Source organism: Orycteropus afer, unplaced genomic scaffold (genome assembly GCF_000298275.1).
Source record: "Orycteropus afer afer isolate SDZICR_OR568_19922 unplaced genomic scaffold, OryAfe1.0 scaffold00031, whole genome shotgun sequence".
NCBI lineage: Eukaryota > Metazoa > Chordata > Mammalia > Tubulidentata > Orycteropodidae > Orycteropus > Orycteropus afer.
In genome coordinates, this window is record NW_006921618.1 from 10,463,301 (window position 1) to 10,475,181 (window position 11,881).

Consider the following 11,881-nt stretch of genomic DNA (forward strand, 5'->3'; position numbering starts at 1 on the left):
ATGCAGATGACACGACCTTGCTTGCTGAAAGTAAAGATGACTTGAAAAACTTACTGATGAAGATTAAAAACTATATAGTCTGCAGTATGGATTACACCTCAACACGAAGAAAATGAAAATCCTTACAACTGGACCAATAAGCAGCATCACAATAAATGGAGAAAAGATTGACGACAAATATTTCATATTACTTGGATCCAAAATTAACACCAATGGAAGCAGCAGTCAAGAAATCAGATGTTGTTTTGCACTGGGCAAATCTGCTGCAAAAGGCCTTGTTTTGGTTACCTCTAGTGCTGCTCTTGGAGCTCTGGTAGCTTAGTGCCTAAGGCATTTGGCTGCCAATCAGAAGGCTGGCGGTTCAAATCCACCAGCCATTCCTTGGAAGGAAGGTTGGGCAATCTACTTCCGTAGTGATACTGCCTCGGAAACCCAAGGAAGGGTCGCTGTGGGTTGGATTCGACTCTATAGCAGTGGGTTGGGTTTGGTTTTAGAGTGCTGCTCTGGTGGCATAATGCCTAAGGCATTTGACTACTAATCAGAAGGCTGGTGGTTCAAACCCACCAGCCACTCCTCAGAAGGAAGGTTGGGCAATCTATTTTCATAGTAAAACAACCTAGGAAACCCAAGGAGGGGTCACTATGAGTCAGACCTGACTCGATGGCAGTGAGTTTGGTTTGGTTTTGGTGAGTACTGCGCTAACAGAAATACTGCAAGTGGGTGTATGGCTTTAACGAACAGGGATTTATTCTCTTACAGTTTGGAGGCTAGATGTCCAAGTTGAAAATGCCATCTCTGGGGGCTGGGTGAAAGCCCCTTGACCTCGGGCTTCAGCTCTGCCTCTTACTCCTGGCCCGCTGAAGCTGGCAGGCAACTGCTGCCTGCTGAGGCTGACAAAGTGGACAAATAAAATGGCACAGTCCCAAGATTACCAAATAACATGGCAGGCCACTAGTCCAAGTCCAGAGACAATCCTGAGATCAGCAGGAAACATGGCAGGCTGCTGAATACTCAGCTACATGCAGGGTCCAAGCGTGCCAAAAAGCCAGAACCTTTCTCAACGCTCCTCATATACTGGAAGCAGACCACATCACTAAGGCAGCTACTCAGCTGCTCACTGCAGATTCCACAATGGAGTTGATTATCAGTCTTATCATAGGGAAAAATTACATCCAGCTGCCCAGCCACTCAAAACCAGGCCCAACCTAACAGGCCACAACTTAACTATCACAGGCCTCTTTATAGTGCTGCAGAGCAAAGATGGCTCTTTGAAGATTGAGATGCACCTAACCCAAACCATGGTTTTTTCAGTCACCTCATATGCACGTGTGATGGTTATGTTTGTGTGTCAACTTGGCTGGGCCTGGTTGAGTGGCTGGGCAGCTGGATGTAGTATTCCCCATGATGAGATTGGCAATCAACTCCATGGTGGGATCTACTACAAGCAGCTGAGTAGCTGCTTTGGGTATGTGGTATGCTTCCTGTATATAAGCAGAAGCTTTGAGAATGGTGTCTAGCCTATGGCACGCTTGGACCCTGCATGCAGCCATGTCATTGCTCGGCAGCTTGCCATGCTCTGCTGACCTTGGGACTTTCAGTGAATTTGAATTGATGGCCTGCCGTGTGGTTTGGTAACATCGGGACTATGCCTTTTTACTTGTCAACCTTGGGACTTCTCAGCCTCAGCAGCCAGCAGCTGTCTGAGTGAAGAAATGCCTCTAGCTCCAGTGGGCCGGGAGCAAGAGGCAGAGCTGGACCTCAAGGTTGAGGGACTTTCACCCAGCCCCTAGAGCTTGGCATTTTGAACTTGGGCTCAAAGCCTCCAAATTGTAAGAATTAACTCCTGTTTGTTAAGGCCATCCCATTTGTGGTATATTCTTGTCAGAGCGGCACCAGGTAACCAGAACAAGGGCCTTCTCCTTCTTCATTGACCCTCCACTTTACCAAGCATGACATCCTTCTCCAGGGAGTGTCCCTTCTGACAACATGACCAAAGTCGGTGAGACCAAGTCTGGCCATTCTCACTTCCAAGGAGCATTCTGGCTGCACTTTGTCCAGGATAGACTTGTTAGTCCTTCTGGCAGTCCATGGTACTCTTAGCATTCTTCTCCAACACCACAACCCAAAAGCATCAACTCTTTTTCAGTCTGCCTTATTCATTGCCCAGCTCTCACATACATATGAGGCGTTGAAAACACCATGGCTTGGGTTAGGTACACCTGAGTCTTCAAAGAGACATCTTTGCTCTTCAGCACTTTAAAAGGTCACTTGCAGCAGATTTGCTCAGGATCTATTGACTTTGCTTATTGTTCCAGCTCTCTTGGGGTCAGCAGTTCTAGAAGCTTCTTACACAGTTCTTTATAAAAACATTTAAAAGAGCTTTCTTCTCATAGCAGAATTGGAGGAACAGTTTCACATGCCCCTGGGAGCCAGTGACATGAACAGAATATTGCCCAGTGCAATATGTCGTCTGATGTCTTGACTGATGCTTCCATTGGTGTTGATTGTGGAACCAAGTAATATAGTCTGTTTACTGTGATGGGAAGTTTGGCAACAATTATGAGTGGTGGTTGTACAACATAATATAAGTGATATGACTAAATTGCACACCTGAAAATGTGGAATTAATAAATGTTGTGTTATGTATATTTTCACATCAATAACAAATTTTTTAAAATTAAAAAATCTAGAAAGAAAAAAGTCAGTGGAGTGTTCACAGGAAGGCTTCCTGGAGGAAGGGCTGTCTGTGTGGCTGGTGACTCATCTGTGAGAGAGTGTGAAGGCATCCCTGACATTCCTGTGCTGGAGGAGCAAGGAATGACGTATGGACAATCCACCCCAGATCCTCTTCTTGGAGGAAAGCTAAGAAGCCACCTCACTTTTGTGTCCATCTGACTTCAAGGCCTGGATTGTGTCTATTGGGGACACTGACTTAGATGGCTCAGGTCTTGAGCCTGGGTCTGGTCCTAACTCTGCACCTGACTAAAACAAACAAACAAACAAACACCAAACTCACTGCCATTGAGTCATGACCCCTCCTTAGGTTTTCGAGGCAGTATCACTATGGAAGTAGATTGCCCAATCTTCTTTCTGAGGAGTGTCTGGTGAGTTTGAACCATCAGCCTCCTGGTTAGCAGACAAATGCCTTAGGTGCTATGCCACCAGAGCTCCTCACCTGACTCCAGGTGACCTTGAATAAGTCTTATCCCTTCTTTGGGCCTCAGTTTCTTGGCTTGGTTTGGAAGGCCTCTAAGGGCCCTTTGAGCTTGAACAGCTTACTTTGATGACACTTTTGGGTTGGAAATCTCTGCTGACATCCCAGGATTCCCTTCATGACTATTGTCAGTGACATAAGCACACATTCAATCTCATGATCTATTGACTTTGCTTATTGTTCCAGCTCTCTTGGGGTCAGGAGTTCTGGAAGCTTCTTACACAGTTCTTTAAAAAAACATTAAAAAGAACCTGCTTCTCATGGCAGAATTGGGGAAACAAGTTTCCCATGCCCCCTGGGAGCCAGTGACATGAACAGAATATGAGCTTTGGGGCAGACAAACCTGGGTTTGAATCCTAGCTCTGCCACCTACATGCTGTGTGCAAGTCACTTTACCTTCTGACCCCCAGCTTTCTCATCTGCAAAATGGAAATAATCACCTCTGCTTCTTGGCACTGCTGTGAGGATTTAACAAGTTGAAGATCGTTTCTGAGGAGGAAGTTTCATGCTGTGAGCCTCCTCTGTCGCACAATGAAAAATGGAAGACAAGGCAGGCTTGAAGATGTGTGGGTCCTAGTGTGTATAGGGTGTGGGGATAGAGAGGGGTGGTGATGAGGACAATAATAAATGTTCACTTAGAAATTTCAATTGGTAGTAGATTCCCAGGGATGGAGGAAGTCAGTGTCACTTCCTCCTACAGGTTAGGCCTTGAGGGTGGTTATTTAGAGGAGAGGGATTCAATGAAAGATCCTGGGGCTCAGAGGAGGAAGTGGGGTGGAGGCTCTGGGCCCCTGCTTTAATCTGGCTTCTGAAGTTGCCCATGTAGTGCCCAGAGAAACCATGGCTTTGAGTGGGTGGGATGTCCCCTGCAAGGACAACCTCTGCCTGCTGATGGCACTGTCCACCAGGACTGGGTGCTCAGAGGCATTCCTACCTCAGGGTGCCAGCTTCTTCTCTTAACCCACTTATACAGCGAATAAGGAAAAAAGAATGACAAAAACAAAAACACAACCTCTTGACAATTTATAAAAAGCTATCACGCCTGTAAGTTCTGTATCATCACACACTCATGGGCGGAGCCACCTGGCTGGAATGGGTCTTTGCTCATTGTCCCGAGTAACTGGCTCACTCGTTTAGATAGAGAAACAAATTCTAGTCAATGTTTTAAAACACAAAACCCCGCCCCATGATTTTAGGCTCAGTACGCCTAAGGCATTTGACTGCTAACCAGAAAGCTGGTGGTTCAAACCTACCAGCCACTCCTTGGAAGGAAGGTTGGGCAATCTGCTTCTGTAGTGATACTGCCTTGGAAACCCAAGGAGGGGTCGCTATGAGTCGGATCCGACTCCATGGCTGTGAGTTTGGTATTGTTGGTTTGTGCACACAGGCACGAGCTTAGGAAAGATGTAAGAAACACTCAGTGATCAAGTCCTAAGTATAAGGAGCAGTTCCAGGATGGAAATGTGAGGGAGTGAAGATACGGCTTTGTCTCCCATTTCTCCCCACTCCCTGGCTGATTCATTCATTTAGTCCTGATCCCCTCCTCTGAGGAGATGCTGGGGGGAGGGAGGGCAGTCCTCCAAATGCAGCAGGAATTTGGGGTCTAGCATGAGATTGTCTAATGCAAGATCTCTGGCCACCTTATACACAATTCTGGCACCTCCAGCCCCTTGGGATTCCTGCTCCACCTTCTTCTTGTTGCTAGATGCGGTTGAGTTGATTCACACCAGTGGTGACCCCACGGGTTACGGAGCAGTACTGTGTCATGGGATTTTCTGCTGTAATTCTAATGGAAGCAGGTCGCCAGGCCTTTCTTCTATTCCATTGAACCTTTAAGTTAACAGTTGAGTGTAAACCATTTGTGCCATCTAGGGATTTCACTCAAACTCACTGACCCTGATTCATACATTCATTCACTCATCCTTTTGTTCATTCAATACTAAGCTTCCACCCTTGCCAGGTTCTGGTACCAGGAGCAAAAACACTCCCTTCCCTAAAGGAGTTCTCAGAATGTAGCATGCATTATCCCAACCCTCTCCTCTCCCAGGTCTCGAGTGCTGTTCTAGTGAGGACAAGGGGAATCTGGGCAGTTTTGACAATTCCATCACTTTCCAGAAGGTGGCAGCACACAGAAGGTGGCAGCCTCCGAGGCTGCCCCTCCGACGCTGCCGCTCCAAGGCTGCCGCTCTATGGAAGTAGATTGCCCAATTGTCCTTCCAAGGGGTGGCTGGTGGGTTTGAACCGCTAGCCTTCTGGTTTTCAGTCAAATGCCTTAGGCAGTATACCACCAGAGCTGCCAGGCTTAGAGATACTCAAAATATGACCTGGCATGGGAGGCCAGGGTGGGGAGGAGCGCCTGGAAAGAAAAATTCTGCCCCGTCTCCTGCAAAGGATCCCACTGTACATCCATTCAAGGAGGCAAACACCCAAACCTTGACCACAAGTCATGATATTCATTGTTTGTTTTGTGAGCTAGTAGACATTTGGTTAAGGCAACAGAGGACCCGGGGAGTTGGCTTAACTGCAGAATTTATTACTAGGATGCAGAAGCATCTCAGGGAAGTCAAGGCCACATCTTGGCCCTAATCTTGTGTTGTCTGCAGCCTGGCATTTCCTCTCCTCAAAATGATAAATATAGCCAGCAGATTGGAATTTACCTGTCCCAGGCCCAACCAGCCAGGGAGACTTCTGAATTCCAGGCAAAGAGACTTGGATCAGCTCAGCCTGGGTCTGGTGCCAGTAAGTGGTGACAATCTGCAAGCACCACACTGGGCAGTCACCATGTGGCCCTGAGAGAATCAATGGGCACTGGAAGACCCTCTTCAATAGAGATCTACTGCAGAGTTTGGGTTTGCAAGGCCACCACTCTGTTTTATATCCTTCTGCGGATCATAGTTGCAATTGGGTGAGTAGCTAGTGTAGTGGGCACACACTTCCAGCCTCAATCTAACAGGTGGTGGTGATGCCCAACCTATATCCCTAGGGTGCCCACCTTCCCCGTGAGGGAAATCCTGATGATTCCCTCCTGCAAGTACCTGCAACTGTGCCTGAGGGATCACATGACCAACACATGACTGATGGGGGTTGGTAGGTAAATTCTCCAGCTCCTGCCTCTGGCAGGGGAACAAGTCTGCAGAGTGCCCTCCACTGACTCCCGGGAGTTCCACGAGGGGATCTAGCCTAGTTGCCCACAGCGATGAAGTGTTTGATGATGCACCCTGATTGGCTGCCTTCCTTTACCCGGGCTCCCTTCTCCCCTCCCCTCTCTGTCTTTCCTGGAATCACATCCCCAGTGAACTGCTTTATATCCACAATCCTTGTCTCTTGGTCAGCTTCTGGAAACCCAATCCAAGACCCTCATGGACTTAACTGCTAGATGAGTGGTGAGAGGTCTGAAAAATACGAGCGCACACTTTTCCCTTCAACCCTCTTTTTCTCTGGAAACAGAGCTTTTATTAAAACAGGTTAGGGTGGATACCAACATGCATTAGGACATTATTTAAATATAATACAACAGAGACAAATTAGAAATAAATACAAATACCTAAAAACAATATAGACTTTTCTCTGCTATTCCAAAGAGTTATACATGTTGCTTTAATTTAAGGTACTATCCATCTTTTCCTTGAGGTTCTTCAAATATGACCTGGAGCCCAAGCTGTACAGCTTTGGCCACTGCCCTTGTTTGTGTATGTGACAGGGCTCTGTAAACAGTTAAATGCTGAACACGCCTTAACAAATCATTTAACACACCTTAAAAAGTATCACATTCTTTTCTAATGCTTCTCACAGTTTTTTGTTCCACTTAATAAAACATAAATATAAAGGAGCTGGACTTTAGAATTACTAGAAACCTTAGCCTCTATCAGACATTTGAAACTGTGAAAACAATTCTTTAAAAAATATCGACTATAGAATTTCCTTTTGGCGTGATGAAATTGTCTTGGATGGTTGCCCAACATTGTAAATGTACTAAATGTCATTGAATTGGGCACTGAAAAAAAGAGTAAGGATTAATTTTATGTTGTGTGAACTTCACTTCAATAAAAAAATACCAAGGGTTAAGAATAAAGTGGTTCCATCACACAGTTCTAAGATAATAGTGATAGAAACTTTTAGTTTTTCCGAAGTGACTACCATAAAGCAGCTCAATTGGGTCCCAGGAGAAACATTGGCCTTGCACTGGGGATTTCCCTGGGAGCTGACCTTGAGTCACAGCTGTCCCCAGCTCAGTGGTTTTAGCTGGTTCTTCCTCCTCTGAGCTCAATGACATGGACAAGCCTCATTGCAGGGGAAACCCCTGGAGGGTGTGTGCACATGTGTGAGAGAGAGAGAGAGAGAGAGAGGAAGAGAATGAGAGAGAGTGACCTTCCAGGCAGCGGTGGTTTCCTTCCAGTTCAGTGACCCTGGGGAATCCTGACTGAGACCCAGGCCCTTTGCTGACATGGCCAATGGGCCAGGGTTGGTGCAACTTGGTAGAGATAATATATCTCATCCTTAAACAACCAAAATATCCATCAACAAATGAATGAATGAACACAATGTGGTATGTCCATACAAAAAGATATTTCTCAGCCATAAAGAAAACTGTCTTGGTTCTCTTGTGTCACTCTAACAGAAATACCACAAGTGGACGGCTTTAACAAACAGGGATTTAGTCTCATACAGTTTAGGAGGCTAGAGTTCAAAGTGCCAGCTCTAGGGGCTGGGTAAAGACTCCTTGACCTTGGGCATCAGCACTGCCTCTTGTTTCTGGCCCACTGAAGCTGGAGGCGGCAATCAGCCGAAGGGATTAGGTGAGGAGAGGAAACTCAGGCCCACCTGGAGTAGCAGGCCAGAAGAGCAGGAGAAAGGGGATAAAAGCCAGAAACCCGGACAGAAGAGCAGTCAGCCCCAGGGTTACAGGTGAGGAGAGACAACTCAGGGACGCCCAAAGTAGCAGGTGGGAAGAGCAGGAGAAAGGGGATTAAAAGCCAGGAAGCCAGAGAGAAGAGCAATCAGCCGAAGGGATTAGGTGAGGAAAGGAAACTCAGGCCGGAGTAGCAGGCCGGAGCTGGAGGCTTCTCTTAACTCAGGCAGCTGCTGGCTGCTGAGGCTGACAAACCCAAGGTCAACAAGTAAAACGACACAGTCCCAAGATTACCAAGTAACATGGCAGGCCACTAGTTCAAGTCCAGAAATAGATCGGCAGACAACATGGCAGGCCACTGAGAGGAAGACTCAGCTAAATGCAGGATCCAGATATGCCAAAAAGTTCAAGACCTTTCTCAAAGTGTCTCCTTATATACTGGAAGCAGAGCACATCCCTAAGGCAGCTACTCAGCTGTTCACAGCAGATCCCACCATGGAGTTGACTACCAGTCTCATATGGGGAATGACTACATCTGGCTGCCCAGCCACTCAAAACCAGGTCTAGCCAAGTTGACACATAACCTTAACTATCACAAGAAATGAAGTCCTGATGTCTGCCACAACATGGATGAACCTTGAAAACATCATGCTGAGTGAAGTTTGTCAGCTGCCAAAGGACAAATACTGTATGATCTCACTTATATAAGATAAGCAAATACATAGAAACCAAAGATTACTAGTGGTTACCATGGGTTAGAGGGGAAGGGGGGTTGCATAGGGACACTGACTTTATATTAATGGTGGCAGAAAAAATTAGAAAAGGACAGTGATAATGGTTGCACAAGAAAAATGTAATGCCACTGAATTATGCACATAGAAGTTGTAAACTGGCAAATGTTTTGTTGGGTATATTTTCACAATTACAAAACAAAAAAAATTTCACCCTTGGAGTTGTACACAATAACTTGATATTTGGGTAAAGGGCAGCACCTTCAGCCTTGGTGTTGACTTGGGCAAGTCCCTTCACCACTCTGGGCCTCAACTTCAGGTGTTCACCTTCAGACAGGTGTTCAATTGTAAGTGTGGTTTGCTTTCTCTTTAGCAGTGGAACCCCCCCTAAGCAAAACCCTACGTAGATAGCCATGGTATCTAAATTAGGGCACAGTAAGGCTGCTATGGTTGAAGTGGGGGTGGGGATGGGGGGATAAAGGGTCCCCTCCCCTGGAATCTGAGGTCTTTCGGAAGCATGGGTTGAGAATTCCCACACCAGACAACCTCTAGGAACTTTTCCAGATCTGCCATTTAATTCTATACACTTACATTGGCTTCAAAACGACATAGCCCCAAGGACAAAACGAGTACAAAGATCTTTTTTGCACAAATGGAGACACAGACATCCTGGCAGATTAAATGGCACAGTTCAGATCACAGTGCCAAGATCATTCAGCTCCCTGGCTGCAAAAACCTTCCAGCCACTGTGAGTTTGGGGGCCACAGGTGGGAGATGCTCAGGGGTCTCCTCGGAGCCACCACATACAGAGAACCAATGTGGCAGACCCTGTGCTCGTGCATCTGAGATCTCCGTGAGCCCTCACCACACCCAGGCGGTATTGCAGATTAGGAAACTGAGGTTCAGAAAGGGAAGGTCATTTACCCAAGGTCACTCAGCCAGTAAATGGCAGAGTTGGGATTTGAACCCAGGTCTGTCTGATGTGAAAAACTGCAATTCCATGACTCTAGGGACTGAGATTGGAATGATGAGCATTCTTTTCCTTCCAACACCCTCAGCCAACTGGATTTTTCTTCATCTGGTCACAGCCCTAGGGACTGATGAACTAGGAGACTAGGAGGGGGTGGTATAGGGGGTTTGTTGAGGGGGGAGTCAGAGGGTGCTTGAGGGAGGCATGAGGCTCTGAGAGGCGAGAGGTGCCTCCAGTGAGATCAGTCCTCCCACTAATTCCAGACAGCTCTTAAGTGGACGCAGCCCTTGATGCCCACTGTGACCTGACCTCACCTGTGTCATGTTGGTGCCCAGAGGTGCCACGAGAACCCTTCGGTACCTCCATGCTGTAAGCAGGCTCTCAAGTCTTTGTGGCATCCTATGTCCTTGGGGAAGGCCAGCAGCCCTGGCAGCCGCACCAGACCCAGGGCGAGGCAGGAGTGTGGCTCACCTTGCCATGTAATGCCCACACAGCCCTCTCATGCCCTCGGTCCTCTGGGAGCCCTCAGGCCCCCAGCTGCCGGTGCCACTGTCCTCAGTTTCTGACCCCTCCCCATCTTCTTCCTCTTCCTCTTCTTCTCCCAGGCTGCTGTCCCAGCAGAAGGTCACCGTGGAAAGAGAAACGGGAGGCTCCCCGGGGCCCAGGTGCCGCCCTGCAGATGAGGAGCCCCAGGTGGTCCAGGAGGAGAGCTCCTGTGGCTCCTCCGCGGGGCCCGAGTCCTCGGGGAACTCAGGTAGTGGAAGGGGCTCCCAGCGCCCGTCTCTGCCTCTCCCCTCGCCTGGCCCCTTCTTGGCCAAAGAGCCGGAGGTCCTAGCCTCATCCCAGGAGGGAGAATCCAACGTGCTGGCCCAGCTTCTGTCCTCAGAATCCCAAGCAGAGGAGCCTTCGGCCTGGCCCAGAGTCTGGGAACACCCCGAGTCTACCCCATCTGCCTCAGAGCACTGTGGAATCCAGTGTCCTTGCCCCAGGAAGGAGGGAGGCTCAATGTAGGGCTGGAAGCTGATGCTGTCATCTGTGACCTCCTCCTCCTCCTCAGCCCTGTCCTCACAGCCTGCCTGCAGGGCAGCAGGGGTCTTGACTCCAGGGGTCAGCCGGGCCCTTCTGGTCAGTTCCTTTTGGGAACAGAGGATTAAGTCATCTAGGGACTCTGAGTCACTAGGCTGAAAGGTTGCCACGACGGGGACGTGTCCAGAAAAGTCCTGATTGGGGGAGGGGAGAGAAGAGCAGAAAATTTAGGCCTTTCTCAAAACATGAATTTTTAAATGACTTTTCAGGTCCAGAAATAGACCCTGAGGGAACGACTCAAATGCAAGCAGTTTCCTTGGGAAGTGATCCCAGGTAACATGAAAGCAGCCAATAAAGGGGGTGTCATTAACAAGCTTCCACTCTGGGCAGCTGGAGCCAAATCCTGCTGGGGAGCTGAGGGAGCCGCCGTGGAACAAACGTCAGCGCTCCACTCAGGCTGAGGGTCCATCCACCAGCTTCTGCCAGTCATTGGCTGAGGGATGTCAGGGCTTCATTGGTTGAGAGATGTAGGTGGGGCAGAGTGGTGGCACTAATTCCCTGCCACATGTGTGGGAACAGTGGACTGTGGCAGCCAGCAAACGCCCCCCAGGAGGCAGGTGCTGCCTGTTGGAAGCAGAGTTGACGGTTGTAAATGGGAAGGCTACGGGGAGCGTGGCAGGGCGCAGAGGGTTACCAGACAGTCAATGGGATTTCCCACAAGTCCTGGAGCCAGAATCCTGACAATGCTCCCCATGTGGCACAGGGACACTCCCAAATGCCTCCTCAAAGCCCCCAACCCCACCTGACTGCCCACTGAGTCTCACCTGTGGCCAAGCTTCACTCACCAGGCCCTCAACTGAATGATTCTGACACACTCCCTAGCTGCCCCAGATTAAAATAAATAAAAAGAGAAAATTCTACTGCTCTTTGGTTAAGATGTGAACTAAATGTTGGGCCTTTTCAAAACTTCCCCTTTCGGTGCCACCCTTCCCCCTCCCTGTCTAGGCATTTTTTTTTTTTTTTTATTAGGATTTGGGTGAAGATTTACAGAGTAAATTCACTTTTCATACAGCAGTTCACATATACTTTGT

General features: G+C 48.2%; 1 protein-coding gene across 1 annotated transcript in view; it reads right to left on the bottom strand.

Moving 5' to 3' along the window:
• The window catches only part of LOC103192818 (interleukin-22 receptor subunit alpha-1), a 55,102-nt gene extending 43,558 nt beyond the window's left edge, over nt 1-11,544 (bottom strand). The window contains exons 1-3 of the mRNA XM_007935875.1: nt 11,485-11,544; nt 10,236-10,984; nt 10,079-10,190 (exon numbers count right to left, since the gene is read on the bottom strand). Of these exons, the coding sequence (XP_007934066.1) occupies nt 10,079-10,190; nt 10,236-10,984; nt 11,485-11,544 (921 nt within the window). The remainder of the gene's footprint in view (nt 1-10,078; nt 10,191-10,235; nt 10,985-11,484) is intronic.
• Nucleotides 11,545-11,881: the final 337 nt, after the last annotated feature.